At 40.1% G+C, this 24,654-nt stretch overlaps 1 protein-coding gene across 4 annotated transcripts in view; it reads right to left on the bottom strand.

The window, feature by feature from the left end:
- SAMD4A (sterile alpha motif domain containing 4A) overlaps positions 1-22,385 on the bottom strand; it is a 299,107-nt gene extending 276,722 nt beyond the window's left edge. The window contains exons 1-2 of one of the 4 annotated variants that reach the window (XM_036749045.1): positions 22,086-22,385; positions 20,184-20,785 (exon numbers count right to left, since the gene is read on the bottom strand). In XM_036749045.1, the coding sequence (XP_036604940.1) occupies positions 20,184-20,379 (196 nt within the window). In that variant the 5' untranslated portion in view covers positions 20,380-20,785; positions 22,086-22,385. Of the gene's footprint in view, positions 1-20,183; positions 20,867-21,217; positions 21,318-22,085 lie in introns of those variants that run through there. The other 3 variants (XM_036749048.1, XM_036749047.1, XM_036749046.1) reach the window with 3 other exon arrangements.
- Positions 22,386-24,654: the final 2,269 nt, after the last annotated feature.

Here is a 24,654-nt window from a genome sequence, read left to right as displayed (position 1 = left end):
CTTTTGCCCATTGAGGGAACACAAAACAGAAGAGGTGAGCTGGGAGTACCATTCTGGACTAGATGGAGGTGAGATGAGGGTACATTCCATCTGTGGAGAATAGCTGGTGCAAAGGTGGGGAAACGGGAAATGGAGTATAGTATGTGAAGGAAGAGTAGAGAAGGACATTCTGGCTGGAGTGTAGTACGGGAAGTGGTGGTAGAGACTGTAATGGTAAATTGAGACCAGGGTTTAAAGGGTTTTAAAAGCTAAACAGGGTAACTGATATGTGATCCTAGAAGCATTAGTGAACCATCGTAATTTGTTCTGTAGGGGAGTGACCTCATCAGAGCTGTACCATGGAAAAATTACTTTGGTAGTTTTACGGAAGAAGAATTGGAGAAGGGAAAGATGTACAGGAAAATTAATGAGGAGGCACTGCAATAGTGCAGGGTTCAACAGAAAGAAACAATGAGGGCCTAACTAGGTTGGTGGCTGTATGAATAGAAAAGGGACAAATTTGAGAGATACTGTGGTAGTAGAAACAACAAGATTTAGCAACTGATACGACATATAGAGTAAGGGAAATTGAGGGGTTTCTTTGGGAACCTAGATTTAAAGCACCATGGGTGGAATATATGATGTATATGAGTTCCAGAAACTCAGAATAAGCCATAAAGGCAAAAATCACCATTACACAACTTCCTAAATTTAATGGAATGAAAAAGCATTTACTAAAACTTATTATGTGCCAAATACTGTGCTAAGAGCCGAGGAAACAAAAGGAGAAGCAAGACAGTCTCTACTTTCAGTGAGTTCACATTTTAATTGGGTAAGAGAACACATAAAGGAGGGTTCCAGCGGATGTCAAATAGAAGGGCCAAGTAGACCTCAGGTCAGGGGCAGGTAACCGGCAGCCTTTAAACTTCAAGTCTGGATTCAGTCGAAGGGCTGCACTTGAGGACCTACAGGGCCACAGGTTCCCCACCCCTGCCTTAGATTCTATCAAGTGAAATAGAAAGGCAGATAGGCAAGGCCCCAGAACCTTGAAGAGCAACAACAGGACATGTGATTCCCAACCAGTAGCTACGGGGAAGAGAGTAGTGTTTCCAAGGGTCAAAGTAGAATAGGGCTCTGGAATATCTCTAGCAGAGGTGGAGATGGGAGAGGGGGGAAAACCTGTATCCAATGGAGAACAGACACGTAGTATCTGGTAGAAACCGAAATAATAAAGATTGGGCTGTGGAAGAGGAACGGCAGTCGAGTAATGTTCTCAAACTAAAAGAAGGAACAGATGTATTAGGCTTGAAAAAAATAGCTGAGTGACCCTGGGCAAGTGACTTAACTTCTGTCTGCCTCAGCTTCTTCAACCCTAAAATGGGAGTAATAGCAGCATCTACTTCACTGGTGAGGATCAAATGAGATATCTGTAAACTGCTTTGACAATGCCTGGGACACAGGAGGTGATTAATAAATGTTTACCTTCTTTCCATCTGGGGCAGTGAGGGGGCACAGTGGCCAGCCCTGGAGTCAGGAGGACCTGAGCCTAAGATACTTACTAGCTGTGTGACCCTCAGCAAGTCACTTAACCCTGTTTGCCCCAGTTTCCTCATCTGTAAAATGGACTGGAGAAGGAAATGGCAAACCACTCCCATGTCTTTGCCAAGAAAACCCCAAATGGGGTCACAGACAGTCAAACACAACTGAAAATCACACACATTCACCCTCTCTCTCTCTCACTAATCTAATTGATCCGTGATTAAAAGAATTCCACGGACTGGAAATACCTGTATCTAGTAAGGACTTCCTCCGCTCCCTGATAAGGCAAACACATCTGCTTTATCTGAAGAATGAATGTACAATACATAGCTACTCATCCTCTCTCCATTCTAATGTCTACTTAGTTCAACAAAGTATGGCATCTTTGAATAGTTCCTACTTTTTCCTTTCTAGGAGATACACAGTAGGTCTTTCAAAAGCAAGTTATATGTGGAAATCTTGCTTCCCAAATGCCTGGGGTCTAAGTACACACATATAGCAACTGCTTCCTACTACCAATACACTGAGCTGTGCCCCCAATTATACACGAGTCAAACTTAACCTTACTGTTCATTATTGCAGTACCCCAACAGTGCTCATACAGTCTCCAAGAACTAGGAAATCCCAAAAATGTCCTGATCTAATTTGTTCTGCCTCAGGAGACAAACATTTCTGTAATGACCACCTCCTTTTCCAAGTTGCACCTGGTCAATGAAAGATAAGAGAGAAGAGGAAAATGTAGAACAAAGAATTCATTTCTTAATTACTAGGAGGTTAAAAAAAATTAAGAAATACTTAAAATTTCCACTGAATGGATTTAAGTTGAATAGTGATTTCCACACTCCAACCTAATTATCTTGAATATTTCAAAAGCCACAATCTTGAAATATCACTTAAAGGAATTGTCATACTTTAAATGATTATATGAAGATTCAGATTGGACTAGGGGCATGGCCAATTTAATTTAAAAGGATCCTGCATCTGAAACATACTGACTGTATAACCCCTCAGCAAGTTATTTAATCACCCAGTGCTCCAAGCAATTCCAAGATTATAAATTGCAAGGGTATGTTGGGCATTTTCTCACCCAGAAGTCTCCGTACAAGTGAAATCGCAGGTTCAGTCCTTATCTTAATCCTCATTTCTAAAGAATAAATATTCCTCCAAACGGAAGGCTAAGATTTATTTGTTTGGTTACAAGTCCCCTTGGATATAAATAATTAAAGGAACAAAAGTAAGTAAACAAGCAAAAGCCTACCAAAAAACTAGTGCCAACCGGGTTTGCTTACTGGGCCTTTCACTCAAAGAGGATGGTGTGAATTATCACACTAAAGCTTTGGCTCCCTGGGTCAGGAGGAAGCCCTACATGGGTCTCTTCCCTCTTCCTTAACATGGACCAATAGCCTCTTACAAAGGTGACACCTGGTTACCCTTCTCCTATGTCCTTTAAAAAAAGTAATTAAGAAAAAAAACCTACCATTTTACCCCCACTGTCCCAGGTAGACTCTTTGGGAACAAAAAGTGTTCATTCTCTTTTCCCAAATAAGAACAGTAATCAATAGTACCTAGTCCTCTCTCTTGGAATTGGTCTATTTGAGGCCAGGATAAATGGCCCTTGTTCCCCAGCTTCAAAGGATGTGACTGTATTGGGTTTGTAACAAAATCTCAGCAGACAGAATGCCAAACAGGAACCAACTTGTTAAGAGTAAGTAGCATCTCATCTTTTTCTTCTCTTCAATATAATCTTTCTTTCATCAGTTCTGGTTCACTGGGCACCTGCAGAGTGCTAAACTCTGTACAGAACAAGAAAAGCAACTTGTTACCACTCTATACAATCTTAATCTCTAGTTCACACCAGTACATCTTGGAGTTAAGGCAGGGATACAGATGTGGGGACTGAAAAAAGGACATAATAGACCCCATGCACAACGCTTTAAACAAAGGTATGAGGATGAGTTTTGCTCTGCTATGTACCCCTAAATAATAACCTACCTTAGACAGAGTACTTTGCAAGGTACTTTGGGAACTTCGGAAGTATATAGTTGCTGTCCTTTAAGGAGCTTACAGTCTGGATCCTCACTATAATATTATCTAAAAATTTTCTAGTCTTTCCTATAACTAAAATGTAATAAGCCTCTCAATTCTTACTCTTCTTTATCTTTCTATAATATATGAGATATATAACATATATAATATATATATATACAATATATATAAAACATTTCTTCTTTTTTGAAATTCTCTCCTACCTCAGATTCTTACACCACAATCATCTGGTTGTCCTCCTACCTCTTTGACTACCCCTTAACAATTCAATTCAAATGCACCTATTCCATGAACCCTTCCTTGTTCCCTCTAGTCACAAATGCCTTTTCCATCCTTCAACCTCACAGAGCACTCTTTTATGCATTTAATATTCAATTCTATATTATTTGTCACATATATCAACTAAATTCTAAGATGCAAGAGCAGAGAAACTCTATTTTATTCTCCCCCAAAGTTTAATACAATACTCAGCCCATAGGGATAGAAATAGGAACCAGAATTGTGATTCCATTAGTGCAGGAAAGTAATAGATGAGGAAACTCCCTCCATTGATGTAGGTCTGTACTTTAACTGCAACTTATATGTTTAGAGAGATTCCAAGAGCACTGAGTGGTTATGACTTGCCCAGGGTCACACACACAGCCAGTATGTGCTAGGTGCAAGACTTGAATCTAGGTCTTCCTGGATTCAAAGCCAGCTCTTTATCCTCTGTACTAGGCTTCTTCTTGCTCAGTATATAACAGATGTTTATTTAATATTTTTAATAAATCTGTATGAAAACTAAAATCTGAACTCAACTTATTACCCCACTAATAAAAAAATAGGCTCTCAATTCCACTTTCTCATCTGCACACAAAGACAATGACAAAATTTTGTCAATTTTTCCTTCAAAATGGCTTGCTCTGATTTGTTTTTTTTTCTTTCTTTTCTCACTATCAACACTAGCCGAGGCCCTCATAGCTTCATACCTAGGTTCCTAAATGATTGCCCTGATTCCAGTTTCCCTTTCAATCTATTCTGCATACTGTTACCATATTAATCCTTTCCCCTGAATACAGAATGAAATCCAAACACTTCTTTGGCATTCAAGGCCCTCCATAACCTTCTCCATTTCAACCATTTCCCTTCATAAACTTTTTCTACTCCCCTAAACACACCATAAATATTCACTATTTTTTACCTCTGTTCATAGGGAAAATTATCCTCCCTCCATCTGACCTATCCAAGTTTTAAACTTTGTTCAACGTCTAGCTTAATTCCTTCTTCTTCCACTTTGACCATGCATCAAGCCCATACTGAGATTCCTATTCCTCTGAATTTAGAGAACTTAGTGGTCATCTCACTCATCTGGAAATCTGTCATAAACTTCCTCGTGGCATCCCTTAAGTTATCTCTTCATATCTCTCTACATACTCATGTTTATATCTTATATCTTTACAAACTTACTCTGTAAGGCAGGGACTATGTGTCATTAAAGGTCTTAGAAACTGTCTAGTTGAAGCTCTCATTTTACAAATGTAGTAAGTGAGGTCCAGAGAGAAAAAGGGACTAGCGTTAAGTCTGTTATATGCTTTTCTCTTCCCCTTCTGGTCCTATTCACACATTAAGTGTTCAATAAAGTTTTTTTGGAAAAAAGAAATGAACTAAACTGCTGCTTGGCTAGTGTCTAAGAGCCTCTCACACTCTGTAACATCATGTGCCACAAAGAACATGGTATAGTGTAGTTCCAGTGTAGCAATGTAGGGTTCAGGAGGCAGTATGATATTCATTATCATGAAATCTGAAACACAAAGCTCAACATCTTAAAGGCAACACGTCGAGTCCATTACTTCAAGTTTAAACTTTAAATATATACCTAACTTTAAACTACCTTCTAAACAGAAACAAACTCATAAATTAAATGGACAGCAAGTAGTTAAAAAGAACAATTCCAGAAATGGAATGAAGACTGGAAACATTTGAGGCATGTCTTTGAGACATTTGAGTCAGTAAAACACACACACACACACACACACACACACACACATCCATAGGACAATATCTATTTAGCGACTAATATGCCTTGTTTGCCTGCAGGCATCCAGTGAATTGAATTCACTAATATTCAGAAAACTCCTATCATTTACAAGCACACAAATCAAGAACTTGTTTTAATTTATGGGGGTTTGAGGTGGCTCAGTACTGTTAGAAACATACTTACATTGTATAAGAATAAACAAGACTCGTTGGGAAGCCAGGAACATTTTAATTATAATTTACATTTATTCCCCCTGAATAAATGGGTACCTCCCCTGAACAGAGTACAGGAGAAAGCACAAAGGACTCAGATGGACACCAGTCCTTTAACAGACCCTCACCTCAAATCTCCCGCCAGGCTCTTCATTGGCCAGATAAAACCCCCTGACTGCCTACATCATGTCATGCCCTCCTCAAATGGCTCATTTAAGCATGCCTGACCGACTTGAGGCCTGGTTTCTGCTAAAGCTGGGGTGGGGGAGGGGGAAAGTTACAGCTTCAATTCTACGGAAACAAAACTCCTCACCCCCGTTTCTCACAGTGCTGAGGAGTTCCTTACCCGTTCCAACAATTTGTAGTCTGTCAAAATTAAGGATGTCACAAGCTATTAAGTAACACAGTCTTATAGCCTTCTTATCTATATCTTGAAACACTTATTTCCCATTTATTCATGTAGAGAAGGCAAAAGATTTCATTTCAAGAATCTTCATAAATGGAAGAAAAATATTAGGTACAAAGTCTTTCACTTCCTTTCAAAGTCAAAGTTTTCCAAAAAGCCCATCCAATTAAAAAAGCCAAGTTGAAGCATACATATGGTATTTAGGATACCCTACCTTCTTCACACACTGACCCCCTCAACTCCCAATGGTTACCGCTGGCTCAAAATATTCTATGTATCCATATTGATTCCAAACCATAGTTGAGATGTGTTTACTTTTTCTTTAATCAGCCAGAGGACAATTAGTTTGAAAACAAAACATTTCATGAAGCATTTAAGAAAAGTTGTACTAAAATATTCACTCAATAAGCTTGGGGCACATCCTCCCACAAGTAGTTGGATCATTAATGGGGAGAGCAAAGAAATGCATGTAAGGGGCAAGCATAGAGGGAACATACATGGAAAGGCACCTCATATCTATAACAAAGTGAGGTCATCCCTGTCATCTGGTGATGCCATTGAGTTGTTCCCTGGTCTTTGCATGGTCTCAGCTGAGTATTGCTTTGCTGGTTTCATTGTGTCTTAGGTAAATTTCTCTGTTGATTCCTTCTCATATCGTGGTGACTTCTGGGAATGTAGTCTCAGTTTAGGGTTACTCTCCTAAACTCTTGGTGGTTTGTGCTGTAATCTTTGCTGAGCATTCATTGCTCCTTGCTATGGGCTTCTGGGCTCTTCTTTGCAGGGATGTCTGCTATGGTATTGTTTCAACAACCCGGCTAGCAGCTTCTGTGGGGGTGAAAAACTGACACAAGCCCAACAACAAGAATGCTGCCAGAATAGGTTTTTTTGATCTGCTTTACTAAGGAAAGCAACATTAAGGTGTTAACAAGCTTACTTTAATTCAGCATACAAATACCATTCACTTAGTTCAGGGGAAAAAAGCCAGCACCCTGAACTTCGGAGCAAATACAAACAAATTACAAACATCGACAGACAGACCAAATACAATTCATAGTTGCCAACATTCAGCCCGGGAGCTTATAACAAGGGCTGGCCCAGAGTGTGCCACCACGGCTGTGGGTAAGAGCTCCAAAAAAAGAGAATGCCAACCCCTGGTTTTTTATCTTTTTCAGGGTCAAGGGTGAGTCACAAATGCGACTCACCCACGTGACCCAAAATTGTCACAAAGATGCGACTTAAACCCACATTGTCTAAAAGCCTCTGATGTCCCAAACATGCCACTCAAACCCATGTAAACTAGGCCCTTCCCGGAGGCAAGGGGGTCACCAAGGACTCCCAATCTAATCAAGGAAACAAAGGCCAAACTCTTCAAGGGCACTTGGTTGAACTGGGTGGTAAGAGCCCATTTTGATTGCCGACACAGGTATAGCTGCCAGTTTCCCTTCCTAAACGCTTGCTCAAGTCTCCATTGCCACAATATCTAGCTAGCAAAAGCCAGGCAGCCTTACCCCAGGCTAAAATTAAATCTTTTCTTTTCAAACTCCCATGTGTGGGTGGAAATAAAAGCCCTTTGTTATAGATAACTACCTAATGTATGGTTAGATATTTCTAAGAATCTCTTTGGCTGAATTAGAACTCCCACTTAAGAAAAGATGTAAAATGGAGGGACTCTTGCTTTAGGTGATCAAGGTTTCTTTGAAGAGAACAATTAATCCCTGAGGAATGGTTTATCAGCAAAGATAATTTATAGGTATTTTCTAAAACTAGGAGTCTTTGCCATTTGTAGTGCACCTCTCTAAACGAATACAATGTATTCTTTTTATGACCCTAACAGGACTAGAGATACCCTAAAGATTCTATGACCGACTGTCTCTTTGAACTGAAAATGAAGTTAAGCCAGAACAATGGAACCAAACGGAAAAACATTTATTAAGTTAACAAAGTGCCAGGGCACAGGTAATAAGTGCTTTGGATATGCAAAAAGCAAGTGAGGATCCTTTCCCACCAAGGACCATACATTCTAATACAAGAAGACGTCACAGCGAGGGGAGTAGTGGCCAGAGGAAATTGTTTGGGTAGTACCAATTTGTTTGTTGTTCTCAAAGCTCGAATAGGAAAAGGGGGGAGGGGGTGACAGGAAGATCGCCATAGAATAGTAGTAGTAAATTGAGTCTGGGTCCAGGTTACATGTGGTGTAGTAGGAATATTCCTACTTTACTATTCAAATATGCTATCATCAAAGTCAGGTTGCTTTGATACTTGGTTTTGACCACTGAAAAACCAAAGTATTAAAACATGGTAGATGAGCCTTAGTCATTTAAACAGATACGCTTAGAAAGCTTGCCTTCCTAATCCAAAAATCCTAAAATACTGGAGAAATGTATGATATTGCTGTTTGACTTCTCTGATTACTTTACATTTTAAACTCCCATACTTCATTTAGTATATAGGTGGAGTTAGAGGTCGATAAGACCTCAAAATGAGAACTTTGTCTTCAGAAGTTAGGATATTATTAATCTCATATTAAAGATGGGGTAACTAAGAAACAGAAAAGTAATTTACCCAAGTTTTCAGAGCTTCTTAGAAGTAGAAGGGATCTAGAACTTCAGCCTGCTACCTCATGGTTCTTTCTACAGCAACATCTGAGTTGTCAGAATGTCAAATACAAACAAAACACTACCCCGTTCAGAATCTCAAAGCACTTCTCTAATCCTATTAAGACCATGTTTTTGCTCTAATAAAAGAGAAAAAGATGGATATTAGAATATAAGAAGGATTCTGTTCACCCCTAGAACTGCAACTGCTTCTATCAGAAAACATGCCAATAACTTGTAGCATTCTATAAAAGTTTTTATGGTCATAGAATACCCAAGTACTAGTAGGAGAATATGCTATTAAAATATGTGTATACATACATATATATTTTTATATGTATATATTATATGTGTTTAAGTACATATGCATACAAATTTATCATGTATTTACATATGCATATATATATGTATACACACACACACACACACACACACACACACACATGCATTATGCTCCCTCATAAGATCCAGAGGAAGGGCAAAGATTCATAGATTTAGAAAACAATTACAAATCACCTGAGCTGATAAATCATTGCTCAGGGGTCGACAGGTCTCTTGAAGGGAACATTAAATAGCCAAAGTGACAGGCCCTCCACTTTATGTCTCTCCCTTAAATATAGATGTTCTAATTCAAAAAGCTAGTCTAACCCTATATCAGTGAGCTAGGGTGCTACTGACTTTGGAGCAGAGTCTCAAAACAACTCAAAACAACCAGAAATCCCTCTTCGAATGTGAAGGACTCAATACAATACAATGTACTAGTAACAACTTTAGGATTCTCAGCACTAAAACCATTTCACAATGGCCAGCTGATACTATCTTTATCTCTCCTGCTACTAACAGTACTGTTTTCTGGATCTACTAATTTCTGGTCTCTGAAATCAATACATTTTATCATGGTGTATATATGTTTGTACAGACCTTGGAACAAACTTTCCAGGACCAGCCTAGCCTGGTCTAGCTTGGTCCTATTTATCCTCCACTAAATGCTATTTCATTTGTCTCATTATGTTGTGGATGTGACCCCAGTTTCTTGCCAGCAGAGGCTAACTCTCGCAGGTTCAACCAAAAGAGAAAGGCTTCGAGTACAGGTAGAGCTACGGACTATTTTCCAAGGACATGATACTAGCTCATTTTCCACAGTCTTTTTCACCCTGGGTACTAAGACAATCAGACGTTATAGTCTGATATTTTCACATTAATTACTAAAAGTGTGATATTTATCATTTAAAAATTAGCTCTGAACCCCTACTCTAGTTTATTAAATATTACCTGTTTAAAAAACTAAAGAAAACGTCTTTCCCGGCAGCATTCGTTTTAATAGACAGCCAGGTAGATAGGTACCCCCTAATCTCTTAGGCCTAAATAAATAAATATCAAGATTACTGGCTGTACAATTTCTTAATAGTGCAAAAATAAAACAAAGACACAAATAACTATAATGTATCAGATGAAAAAAAGATCATAGCCCAAATCACCCTTAGACATCACTACAATTGCTAATTTCTCCTCGATTCTGAAACAAACTCACTACTCAGTTCTCTAAGGATTCCAATTAAAATTTTTTCTCTTAAGTATCCTTTTAATATTTCTTCACAAGGGATAGACACTGAATTTATGATTCAACAGAAATAGGCAAATCCGAGAAGGTGAAACTCCTAATGTAGGCTGGCACTTTGTTTGCAATTTATAGTCTTAGAGAGTGGCCCGGGGCACTGAAAGCTTAACCTTCAGAGGTAGAACTTGAACTCAGGTCTTGCTATCTTCAAGGCTAGCTTTCTATGTACTATGGAACACTGCCTCTCTTACCAAAATAATGGTTAACCCAAGTTTCTCAGAAAATGTGTACTCTTAATCATTTTCCTCTGTCTTCTTTTTGGCTATCAGTTTCCTATTTGACAATTAAATTTCCAGGTTCCTCATAGGATGACAGTTAAACCACTACTGTCTGAAAATCTATTGTTTCTTTTTTTTTTTTTACATTTTTTTTTTTTGCGGGGGGAAAGGCATGGCAATTGGGGTTAAGTGACTTGCCCAAGGTCACACAGCTAGTAAGTGTGTCAGGTGTCTGAGGCCAGATTTGAATTCAGGTCCTCCTGACTCCAGGGCTGGTGCTCTATTCACTGTGCCACCTAGCTGCTCCCATCTATTGTTTCTTAAAGATATAGTACAATACTATAATCTCTGTGGAAGAAGCTACTAAAGCTGGTGTTAACTTATATACAAAATAAATAGAAGATAATTTGAGGGTGAAGGCACTAGCAGCAGAGGGCGGGGATCAAGATAGGTTTTTACAGAAAGGGATCCTTTAGCTAAATCTTGAAGAATCAGATTCTAAGGGTTGGAAGTGATGAGAGAAAGTGCATTCCAGGTCTAGGGGCTAGCCAGTAATCTGTAGTAATACTGGAAAGGCAGAACGAAGTCAAGTTGATTCTAGAGGTAGAAGTGAGCTCCTGGAGTTTAATGAGTATAAAATTGTTAGAAACTATTTTGCCCATTTATTTGCCAAAATTATTAATAACTCAAAAGTCTGGGCAAATAGTTACAAAAAATCTAAACTACCCAGATTAACAGAATAAGAAAGAGAATTAAATAAACCAATTAAAAAAAAGTTGACCAAGCCAAAAATTAACTCCCAAAGGAAGAAAATGCCTAGACTGATGGATTTATGAGTGGATTCTATGAATCATTCAAGGAACAATCTTTCCAATGTTATGTAAACCATTTGCAAAACTAATGAGAAGAAAGGATCCTATCAAATTTCTTCTAGGACCCAAATTTTGTCTTGATCCCTAAACCAGGGAGAGACAAAGCAGAGAAAGAAAATATAGACCAATACCTCTAATTGATATCGATTAAAATATTTGTAACGAGGCTATAACAACATATTAAAAATAGTATACATTTGAACCAGGTTGAATTTATATGAGGAATGAAGGAGTGGTTCATCATAAGGAAATTGAAACAAAATAGATCATATTAAAAACAAAACAAAAAATATCCCCATTACAACCAATAGATGCTGAAAAAAAACTCTTGATAAACCTGAACACCAATTTCTATTTTAAAAAAAGCGCTAGAAAGTACATGAATAAATGGACATTTTTTAAATATGGTAAATAGTATCTACCTAATATAAAGAACCAACATTATGGGTAATGTAGAAAGCCTAGAGATCATTCCAATAAGTTCAGACACAAAGCAATATCACTACCATTTTTAAATATTGTGCTGAAATGATAGCTATAGCAATAAGACAAAAGAAGAAGAAACCGAGGTAACAGGCATTTGCATAATGGTCTATTTAGAGAAGCCTAAGAAGTCAGCTAAAAAAATTTATTGAAATTATAACTTGAGCCAAGTTGCAGGATATAAAATAAACCCACATACAGTCATCAGATTTTCTGTATACTACCAACAAAACCAGTAGTAAGAGAGAAAAATTTCATTCAAAACAAGTATAGAAGGCATAAAATATTTGGGAGTCTACTTACCAAGACACACATGGCAGCTTTATACATATAACTATAAAACATTCTACAGAAAAAAACACATATCTAAATATTCAGAGATTTATCAGCTGCTAATTGTTAGGCCTCATCAATGTGATATAAAAAACCCCAATGCTACTTAAATTAATTTACTTACTGAGTGCCACACCAATCAAACAATCAAATGATTGCTTCATAAAGCTAGAAAATTTTCATCTGGAAGAACAAAAGACCAAGAACCTCATGGGGAAAAAAATGAAAAAAATTGGAATGCGGGAAGTTTGGCAGTACCAGATCTCAACACAAAGTAGTAATTGTTGAAACAATATGGTATTGGCTAAAAATAGAGAGGTTGATCAGTGGAATAGAATACTGATCAGGTCCTCTTTCCCTGAAGCAGTTGTAAAACAAGGCATACATTGTCAGACTTGGCCAATGTGCAAGTTTGTTTCCTTACCTATACTTATATGTTGTTAAAAGAGAGGGCTCAGCTGGAACAGAGGAAATGAGTTATTGGGAAATGATAGTGATACAAGAAAAAAATCAATAAAAAATTTTAAAAAGGTATTTCAATTCTTTGGGCCTCCTCTAAACTTTCTCCCTGGTCTAAAATTCTGATTATATTAAGTCTATTTTCCCCTATAAGTAGTCAGTCAGTCAACAAGCATTTTGAGGAAAGCCCCAAGTGTGTTCGGTAGATCCCTAAGTAATGGAACTATGGGAAGATATAGGTAAGTGTTCCATAGGATGAGAGAGTATGAATTAGTTGCGATCTATGTGGTAGAAGGCAGTACCCACATTGATGAGATCATAGATCTACTGAAGTATCAAAATTCCCATGGCTTTTTTTTTTAAATAAACCAAAGGGGCTGTCAGGTAGAGGAAATATCTGTTTTATGTGACAGTCACTGAATGAAAATCCTTTAAGGTCTTACTATAATTTTTTTCATTATTTTTTAAAAACTACTTTTAATTTTTTTTTTAAATTTTTGGAGATGGGAAGGCGGGGCAATTGGGGTTAAGTGACTTGCCCAGGGTCACACAGCTAGTGAATGTGTCAAGTGTCTGAGGCCGAATTTGAACTCAGGTCCTCCTGACTTTAGGGCCGGTGCTCTACTCAACTCACTGCACCACCTAACTGCCCCCAAACTATTTTTATTTTAAACTTAAACACCCAAATTTGACCTAATTATACCTTGTAATCAATCTCATGTAATACTAATGATGCACCTTTTCCAAAGAAAAGGAAAACTATTTTGAAGGAAAATTAGACACAGCATTTAGATCCTGGAGACTTAGAGCTGCAAGGGAACTTAGAGATCATTGAGTCAAACCCTCTTGTTTTACCGAAGAAGAAACTGTGGTAAAGAGAAGTTAAACCCAAAGTCACATTGCTAGTTCAGTGTCTGAAGGGGACATTGAACCCAGATCTTCCTGACTCCAAATCCAATGCCCTAACCAATACTCCAGGCTCCCTCTTAAGAGCGACCTAGTGGCTACAAGAAGGTGGTTGATTTGCCTACAGTCACACAGCCAGAATGTGGCAAAGGCAGGAGCTGGGTGCGTATGTCTTTGTGATGCATTCATGATGTCTTCCTTGTGCAATCACTATCTAAACCTCTTGGAAGTGCCTTTAAATACTCTTCAGAATATCTAGATCTCCATCTCCTCCTTCCTTTGCTCTAATTAAACTTGCTTTTGCCTCAAATAAGTAATAAAAATGAATAATAAAAAGAATTTTTATGTCATTTACTAAGAATAATAGTATTCTCAAGATGCAAGCACATTCATCAAACTCCCTGAGGTGAACTTAGGGAAGAATCTGGACACAAGATTCAAAAGGGACAAGCTGGTGTAGGCAGTCTTAATAATCAGAAGCAACATTCAAATGGATGAAATCATGGATCTAGCTAAGTAACTCCATGGTTAAGTGTTGTAATGTAGGGCAGGGAGTCTTAACATTTTGTGTGTCTTGGACCCCTTTGGCAATCTGGTGAAGCCTGTGGATCCCTTATCAGAGTAATGTTTTATTGCCTCCATTCACAATTTAGGGAAATGATACATTTTAGTTAGGGTTACTGGAAAATAATTATATATATTTTTTCCCCATCCACATTGTCGAGCACTCTGAAATTCCGTAGATCCTTGACCCCTCATGTAAAACCTCTCTCAAAATCAGGAAGACCAGGGTTCAAGTCCACTTGTGACAACTTTGTGATTAATTGCCCCCAGGCAATTAATTCTCTAAGACCAGAAAATGTAGACCTACAGTAATGGCAAGTATACAATGGTAAAAAGAGTTTCCTCAGAAAATGTTCCCTACAGCATTGAAATCACAGGTCTGGTACAGAAAATATTATAGATATCAACTCTGTGTTTGTTGGAAGAGTGGAGCATCAATGCTTGTTATAAGATGGTATAAAAATATAATTCTTAGCACTTTCTTACCTCTTCTACTACACTGCCAATATCACTGCACAAAGAGAATGGGACCCAGAATTGAGGGCCATTTAGCATATTTCTTTTTCTCTTTTCTTTGTTTTTTTGAGGGGGGAAAGCAGGGCAATTGGAGTTAAGTGACTTGCCCAAGGTCACACAACTAGTAAGTATACGAAGTGTCTGAGGCCGAATTTGAACTCAGGTCCTCCTGACTCCAGGGCTGGTGCTCTACTCACCGCACCACCTAGCTGCCCCTGGCATATTTCTTTCTGATGGTACACCAGAATCAGTGATATCATGGAACCGTTGAAGTATTGAAATACTGTAACAGTATTGTTTTTCTACTATTGTTCACTACAAATGAACAGTATTTTAGCTGAATAATAGTTTTAAAAGGCTTTTCTGAACCAGCATGGGAGCTTAACCATCATTTAAAACATAGTTTCTATGTAAAAATAGGTTCAAAGTTCTAAAGAGTCACCTAACAAATTTCTTAAATAAAATTAATTTTTAAGGTAGTGACTTTAATATGAGGGCCAAGTAACTTCTCTGACAGTTTGACAATCATTGACAGATTTTTTTGTTCAGTTGTTTTAGTTGTGTCCATTTCTTCATGACTCCATTTGGGGTTTTCATGGCAAAGATATTGGGGTAGTTTACCATTTCCTTCTCTAGCTCATTTTACAAAAGAGGAAACTGAGGCAAACAGGGTTAAGTGGCTTGCCCAGGGTTATAATGTGTCTGAGGACAGATTTGAACTCATAAAGATGAGTGTTCCAGACCCCAGGTCCAGCACCACTAGCTGCCCCTTTTATAGCTGTTTGTTATCTACAGAGTAGACAACCCCCTAGCCTACTTTCTATATTCTCTTTGTCAAAGTAGCCTTTATCTTAGATAAGACTTACACAAAGGTCTTAAGTATTAGCTTAAAGTGTCTTCTAAAGCAGCTAATTTGAGTATCATTAATCTCAAAGGTATCATCACATTTCCATTAGACTGTGAGCGCCTTGAGAGCAAGGACCATCTTTGGCCTTTCTTATCATACTCCCCAGATAGCTAATTATTAATCAGAGTATAGTCAGACACCACCGAATCAATACTTGTAGGCAAAAAACACTGATTATTATTGGCTGAAATTGCAGTTTGATAAAAACTAAGGAAGATAAAAATTAGGAATATGAAGGCGTCAGTACCTAGCATCTAATTACACTAGCAGTGGCTGCTCGATACCTATCAACCTGGCAACAATGGAAGGCAGGTATCCAAAAATAATTTATTTTGGGTCTCAATTAGTCTTCATTTCTAAGGTATGTAGTGCCTCAAACCTGTTTTAAGACAATCATTCTGGAGAAATTGAGGATAATTTTGGGCTACTGACAATATTCATCAAACTTTAGCAATGACAGCCATATAAGAAAAAACTTTTTTAGCTATCACAAAATAAAATAAGTGGTGCTTTACAGCTAAGGTTGTAAGCACTGTACAGAGGCAAGTGTACAGGAAAATCTCAACTATTTGAAAATCTCAGGGAAGTGACCATTCTGGGTCCATATGTTAAGCACTAAAACTATTGTCTTTTCTATTTTAGCCATTTAGAACAGTAATCTTTCCAAAATGTATTACACACTTCTCTGATTTTTAAACATGGCATATGGAACTTGATTTGTTAAAATTGGCCGAATGAGAGCCAATCTGACTCTGGGGGAACTGATTCACACTAAGGAAACTCGGAAGAGAGAAAATTTGGGAACCATAATGTCAGTATATTAATTTATGGGAACTACACTTAGCAAGGATACTGGTCCAGCTTTTTTGCACTAGTCACTTTCCTCCAGTTGGGTCAGTCTATTCTAGGGATCAAATAACAGAATAAAAAAGTTCTTAAGGAAGGAATCTGACAAAGGAGGAACTGAGAACTCTTAAGAGAAATGTCCACTAAGCTAGAGAAATTTAAAGAATTCTTCTTCACTATTTTAGGAATATTTCCTTCTAAATAATGAGTATTGGTCTTCTAGACAGTGTTTGAGTTGAAACAAATGGCTACTGAGGTTTCTTCCAACTCTTAACTTCTGCGATTCTGAGATATACTTACTCAAAGCACCTTTGCCTGTAGACAGTACTATACGACCACTAGCAAAGTATTATTTTTTACCTCTACTTTTTCAATATCATGCAGACTAGGGGATGGATGTTAGGGCATGCAGACTAGGACAGGGATGTTATCTAAAGCAGCAGTTCTCAAACTTTTTGGTCTCAAGATTGTCTTTAAACTCTTAAAAATTACTGAAGACCTCAAAGAGCTCCGTATGATGTGGATAATATCTACTGATATTTGCCATGTTAGAAATTTTGGCATCTTAGCATTATTATGAAAAGAGTTTCCACCTCATGGATGCCCTAAAAGGATCTCAATGACTCTCAGAGGTTCCTGGACTGAACTTTTGAGAACCACTTAAGTTTTAAGCAATTGCACTAGGGAGTATTTATTTGGTACCTATGCACTGAGGATATAGGAATGAAACGTCCCGTCCTTGGCCTCAAGGATCTACTGAATGTAATTGTTAAATGATGAGGGGTGCCCCTGGATCTATTACAGTGTGTGCCCCAAAGCAAAATGACAATGAAATGTATAGTTTTTTGACTTTTTATGCTACTTTGTACACTTTTTCCATTTCTTGCTTTTTCATCAGGCTATTACTTGGCCTACATATGCATAGCTGTGAGTGGCAGCTTCTCACTTTTCTTACAATGTTTTTGCTTCTATTCGTTGATGGGTTTGGAGATCAGCTAATGAAGTTTGTTTAAACTAAGTGTAAAGCAAGACTGAAAAAGCTCTTAGTAAGGGCCTAAGGAGCTCTCCTATGAATAAAATGTATAAACTTAGTATAGGAACTTTGTGTCAGCTGCTCAAAAGCCTTGTTTTCTTTGCATCCTGGTTCTAGGCTATGATCTATAGTATAAATACAAATGGATTTTATATGGGTCAAGTTGCTGGATAGCTGAGTTCCAGATAGCTGAAATATTACTCTTAAAATCCTTGGACTCCTCGGACTCCTTTTAACCTCTTTAACCAAAAGGAAACTAAATATCACCTACACAAGTAAAAAGCTTTGTTCAGCCAGAACCTCCTTATTGGAAAAAATGTAACAGAGGAATAGGTCAGATATGCTTATTAATGCCAATAAAGTGTAAATCTAGAAACGGAAAGATGTTAAACTCATTAATTTATAATTGGAGATGTACCAACAAGAGAAGAGGCATAGGCTATTTTACTTAAATGATTTTATATTGTCACTAGCCTTTTCTATTTTTATGTGACCAGGTGTTAAACTTGAATTATCATTTAAAATTTGAGGAATAATGAGAAAAGAACAAACACATGATTTAAAAAAAATGAGGTGCTTCAACTTTTTAGTTAACTAGTTCATAACACTTCTAAAAGGATATCTTTTTAAAAATTTGAGAAATTTCTTATATCATAAATTTAAATCATTGAATTCCTAACCTGACTTTGCCTACGTAGGGAGTTTAGTCACTTTGCTAAAATTACTTTAATTAAGTCAAATAATTATTAAAAATTACCTTGAGTGCCATAGAGATTATTTTATCACTTAAAATCTGTTCTTCAATTACTGAAAAGTTTAATATTACATAAAAATCATGTACTTTCAACCTTTATTAACAATAAAACATAAATGTCTATGTAATAGTATTTATAAAACCCAGAGAAGCAAAAGCAAATTTGCATGCCAGGCAACTAGAATTATTGTTCTGTTCTGTTCGAGATTGATTTAAGGATAAGAAACAATTCTCTTAGTTATGATCAATACACTTATGAATGAGGTAGAACCATTTTCTTGTTTATGAATGGGTTATTGAGCTGAAACACATGCTGCAATATTCTTCATCAGCATTTATAAGTAACACTGAGTGTTATTAAACAATGGACTTCCCAAGGAGAAGTTGTGGAATCTTCTTCCATATAGTGATCTTAAAAAGGGACATATTTAACTTAGATGCAGTCCATCCTAGAGTCAGCATAGGGGCTTCTCAAGGTCTCTTCTAGATGGATGACTCGAAATAACGACATTTCCCATTCTAAATTTCTCATCATTCTGATTACAGAGTTGTAAACCAGGATAACTCTTTTCTTCCTTTTCTAAAGGCATACTTAAATAAATCCTAGGTCTAACTTCATTGTACTGGATAATATCATTAAATGGCAGCACAGACATCTGCCAAATCTTGCAGGCTCAGTGCTCTAATATGGAACAGCTGGAGAAGGACCCTGCATTCTTTTCTCTGAGTAAACACTGGGGGCTCTGTTCAGTATCCTGCTGCAATGAGGCCTAAAGAATTCCACCTATCCAAAAACTCACTCGGCAGACTTTCTCCTCTACCCGCACACAAGCTATTCTAAAATCTCTCTCCACAGAGCTAGCAAATGAAAAGGCACTGGAGTTTCCAACTCTGTTAGCAGTCTGCAGTTCTTGAATAGATGAAAAACAAGTACAGAAACAAAAAATCTGCAAGTGTAGTTTTTAGTAGTTTCTTCATAAAAACACAAATATAAATGAATTGTATATCTGTGTTAATTCCACGTAGATTACTTAAAGGTAAATTTGTGGCTCATATCAGGGCAGGCTGTGCAACAAAAGGTTCATTTACAGGAATGGGGCTACTAGGGCTCCAGAAATAGTTGTGAAACACTTAAAAATGTAAGTGGGGTGGGGGAGGTGAGAGGTGAGACTTCCAGCTGGGCTGGACTTCCCCAAGTGAGAGAATATCTCCAGGTACCCTATTGTGGTTAAGGCCACTTATAACAATGTCATATGCACATTCCATTCATCATCCTTTTAATAGTATATTGTGTCACTTCCAGAGAACAAGTTACTCTAACACAGAATTCTAAGAAAGAAGTGGGGGGGGGGGGGGGCGGGGAGAGGAAAGGGGGAAGGGAAGTGAATGAGTGAAGGAATGAAAATAAGAATTTTATTTTTATCATCTGTTCTTTATACATCATATTGGAGCAACATAATGACTTCCTAGGGGCCATACTGGTCTTATTCCTACGTTGCTTAAATCAAGCAAGCCACATTGTCCAAAAGAAACCCAGAAAACCCAGACTCTACGTGATCTGACTTACTTATTTCATAGGAAACTGCATGAAAGAAAAATCAATCATTCATGCTACCACAGTTAGCATGTAGTACCCCAGTTACAACACCAAATGGACTGAAGTAGTTCACCGTGCAAAAAAAATAATCAAGTTGAGGTAAGTCGGCAGCATTAAGGGAAAAGGGGTGGGGGTGGGAAAGCCTATATATAAAGAAACGGTCAGCTAGTGCATTTCTTGTCCCCTAGCTTCTGCTGTCACAGGGGAGGGAACTGGAGATAGAGGGAGGAGAGGGATAAGAGCCCAAGTTAGTAGTCAAAATGGATTGGTTGCACCAAACTTACCGGGGTTATTGGCTTCTCCTTCAAGAATGTGAAGCTCAGTGCAGTCCGCCAGGGAATGCTCCAGGCAGATCTGAAGAAAGCGAGCCTGGGTCCTGCTCACCCGCTTTAAAAGGGACAGCAAAGCAACAGTCTGTTCACATTCATTCCAGCCTTTAAACCAACCCGCCAGCACTCCGACCTGATCTCGAAACATCATGATTAGGGGGGAAGCCTCAGTGGGAGAGAGGGGGGGAAACAAATACAAATCCCCCTCCCGCCCTGCCCCCACCCCAAAGTTTACTGGAGTTGCAACCTCAGAGATCACCAGAATAACGTCCTTTTAGAAAAATATCGCCTTTGGTGCATGGATTTTGCAGATTATGTTTCCTTCTTCCTTCAGTTACGTTTCAGGGATTCTTGCTGATTTCCTCAACGAAGATGACGGTAGCACAGGAATTTTTTTTTTTTTAAATATGGAAAAAATCTCCACAAGGCACACAACTGTACAGCTCTTTTTTTTTTTTCCCTCTCGCTCAGCCAGGGGTTTCAGACGTTTCCAGCTCTTTTTTCCTTCGGGCAACAGGTCAGACCCTTCTTCACACCCGAATTCCCTGGGTTCACAACTGGAAAGAGAGAAATTGGCTGCGCTTAGACACCAGCGGAGATAAGGGGAACGGCATGATTCAGCAGCAGGGCAGCCTCCCGCTTCACAATGTATTTTAGGAGATTTCAGGTCAAGAATTTGAGTAGTGTATGGGGGGAGGGAGCGGGTGAAGATGTGTAGAGGAGTAGAGTATTAAAAATAACAGCACCCCCCCCCACCCCCCGCCCCGCATGCACCACTGGAGAGGTTGGTAACGAGATGTCCACGGAGAGATTTAAAGAAACCTCCCTCCTAAGGTGCAGGAGGAGACCCCAGCAGCTTCCTGTTGCTGCTGCTGCGGCTGCGGCTACTGCCTCCTCCTGCTGCATACGGGTCTCTCTTCCCTGAGGACTTTAGGGACTGTACCTGATACCGCTAACTGCAACAGATCATTCAAGCAAAGAAAACTTACAATACGCCGAGGGGGAGGGGACCCCTCAAGAATCCAGGTTCCTTCCTTCCTTCCTTCTTTTCCCTCCTCCTCTCGGAGAAGCAGCCCAGCGGCTGCCGCTCCATCTACACCAACCAGCATCTCCAACCACCAGACTCCCCTTTGAATCTAGGCCTTGAGCAGCAGCAGCGAAAGACAAAAATAAACTCTTCCCACCCAAGCCTTAACACACAACCTGCAGGAGCAAAGAGCCTCCAGACTTCCCTCCCTCCTTCGAGTCCCCTCCCTCTTCTGTCTTCCCTTTACAAAAAGCCTGGTATGATATTAAAATAAAAATAAAAGCATTTTAACACCCTTTTTTCCTCCTCCCGGCAGGGTGGGTCGGTCTGGCACAGAGCCTCTCCACATTCCCCCCCCTCCTCCCCCCCCCCCCCCCCCGCCACTGGCATCCCCTAAACGACTTCCCGGCTAAAGACGCTGGCGGCTTCTTGGCCGCCCAAGCCCGGAATGGTTTCATTAGCAGACTAGGGAGCTTCGCGGAGAATGCGGTTCCGCGCTGCCAGCACACGCCCCCAAACGTTGATCGCAAAGAAAAAAAAGTTAGGTTCCTGTGGCTTTCCCGTCCTACCCCCCATATTCCCTCCCTCTCCCTCCTCATCTTCCCCAGGTTTCAGGGATTGGATCTGGAAGTGGGAAGAGATGTGCCCAGACTCTACACCCAACTCTCAGAGCGATTCAGGCTTCAAGCATCCCCATACCTCACCCGCCCCCTCCTCTTGGCTTTCCAAACTTCCCAAGCAGAAGACCAAACCCTAGACTGGGAAGAGGCCAAGGGATCCCGCTCCCGGCCCCCAGAAGTGTGTGGGGCTGAAGGGGAAGGGTCACTCACCTCGGCCCGGCTCATCGCTGCGGGCAGGCGCCCCCGCACCGCGGGTTCCAGGGCAGGCGGCAGTTCTCAGAGGAGTGGGGAACCCAGAGGCCCGCGGATGTGGGCCATCCCGGAGGCCAGGTCCGGGGGCGCGTTCCCCGAAGGCTGGGGGATTGGCGGCGGGGGGCGGGGGTGGTGGTGGTTGCGGCAGTGTCTCGGCTGCCGCCGCTGCAGCCACGGATGCCGCCTCCTGTGTCAGCTCTGTGAGGACTGGGGCCGACCGAGACCGAGTCGAGCTCCCCACATGCTACTGATTAACATACACCATTACATCATGGCTTTGGCAGCAAGAGCCAAAGTGGGGGGAGAGCAACCCCGCGGGGAGGGAAAAGGAGGAGGAGGTGCGGGGTGGGGGGAGTCCTAACTGAAGGAGGGGGGTGGAGAAGGAGGATCCCTAAGTGTGGCTAGGGGAGGAGCTCGATGGGAAAGAGGGGTCAGGTTGGAGGAACTGAGGAGCAAAGGGAAAGAAGTTTGGAGGAGTAGAAGGGGAAGGGGGTGGGGCTGGGCGAATTCCTCTCCCAGGCCTCCTCCGAAATTCTGGATGGGCTGGGTTACAGGGACCGCGGAGCCAAGGAGAGAGGCTAGAGGCAAAGACTGAGAGAATCTGTGTGTGTGCGGGTGTGTGGTGTGGTGTGTGTGTGTGTGTGTGTGTGTGTGTGTGTGTGTGTGTGTGTGTGTGAGAGTGTGAGTGAGAGAGAGAGAGAGAGAGAGAGAGTATGAGAATCCGGGGTCTCACTTCTGCAACCCCTTATACACCGCACCACACCTCTAGCTCTGAATTTCATTCTCCAAGGTGTGATTTTTTTAAAAAACGTGTAGCCAGAGGGTGCTTTTCCTTAAACTCTTCAGTCTGAGAGAATAGAGGAGAGGGTGGAAAGGGGGAAAGGGAAAGGGGTAGAGGAGGAGGGAAGGGGGGTGGTGAGAAAGACACTTCTGGGAGCTAGAGGGAGCATCTGGGATTGGAGAGTTGCTGGGTAAGAGCGGAGAGAGAAGTAAACTTAACGGGGTTGTGTTGTATGGAGAATACATGTCCTCCCTGCGGGCTATAAGCTGTGAAGTACAACTAGGCGCGAACAGAACAGACAGAGCAGGCTATGTATATACTTATCCAGGACGTGTACTTGTCCAACAAGAGATGAGAGCAAGGACTGATTTTTCTCCAGGTCTTGCTGTATAAACAGACGGTTAGGGAATTGGGACTTTTTAAAAGTCCTTTACACTCAGGGGAGAAACTTTTCTGCTGCGGTTGCAGAGACTTATTCCTGGCCATTGCCAGAACGTTGTTTGTATTTTTAGGCAGAGCGTTCGCCTTCTACCGTCATAGTCCCATAGTTGCTGAGTTAACTCTTCCGCTAACTGGGGAGTTGGTCCTGGGGTTAAACTTCACCTACTTCTGCTCACCCTTTCCACTAGTGAGCTTGGTCGTGGGCAGGTACAGTAATGTTCACTCAGATCGAGGGAAATGGTGAGGTTGACATAGAGATAGGGCCGTGGTACCTAGATGGATTCACCTCCCCCCACCCCCACTTCAACCCCCACCCCCCCTTCCCCCGCGGTGCCTTTAGTTCCCTCATTCTCAAGGCTTGGGCCTGACTTGAACAATAGAAAAGATTTTGGCTTTTTGTTTTGTTCTGTTTTGAGCTTTGGGGAGAAAGAGAAGGAGCAAAGAAAATATAGGACAACTGCTTGAAGTGGATGGTTAATTGACAACTGAGAACACAGAGGTGCAAAATTCTTGTTCTGCTTGGGTTTTCTCTGCTAAGGGTTTTGCACTGAAAATGCAGGGGAAGAAAATGGATAACAGAGAATTGGTACCTAGAGAGAGTGCTTAACTCACCTTTCATAAATTCAGTCACCTGGCCCAAAGGAACTACTGTACACTGAACTATACTTTTAGTGATATTAGAAAGATCACAGAAAATGAGAAAGGGGAAAATGTATAGCTGAACTGGAGAACAGTTGCAGAGTTTGACTTTGGGGAGATTCTAGCATTAAAGGATCATTAAAGAAATAATGAATATCTACCAAAGAAAATAGTGTTTACGGAACACAACATAACAGAACACAACAGCAGCAGAGCTTCATCGAGAGCTAGTCATGCCAGACTTAACCTTATTTCATTTTATGAGGTTAATAATAAAACAGAATCAAGGATTTAGTTTACCTGGATTTTAACAAAATATCTGATAATGTATCTCATACTATTCTTGTGAAAATACGGAGAGACCAGATATTAATAAATTAATTAGATGGATTCAGAACTGGTCAATAGCCAGACCCAAAAAGTAGTCATTTCATTGGTATTAAATGTCAATGTGGTAGGAGGTCTCCAGCGGAGCATCCCAGGGATCTGTGCTTAGCCCTCCTTGACTTTTTTTAAAATCAGTGACTTAAAGACCTAAGTGGCATGCTCATCAAATTGACCAATGACACAGAACTAGAAGGGATAGTTAATAACTACAGGATCACCAAGTTCTTGACAGGTAGAACACTGAGCTGAATCTAAGAATATGAAATTCAGTAAAGATAA

The sequence above is a fragment of the Trichosurus vulpecula genome, chromosome 3, assembly GCF_011100635.1.
Source record: "Trichosurus vulpecula isolate mTriVul1 chromosome 3, mTriVul1.pri, whole genome shotgun sequence".
NCBI lineage: Eukaryota > Metazoa > Chordata > Mammalia > Diprotodontia > Phalangeridae > Trichosurus > Trichosurus vulpecula.
The sequence above is the reverse complement of the archived record's forward strand: the minus strand, read 5'-3'. Positions and strand labels throughout refer to the sequence as shown.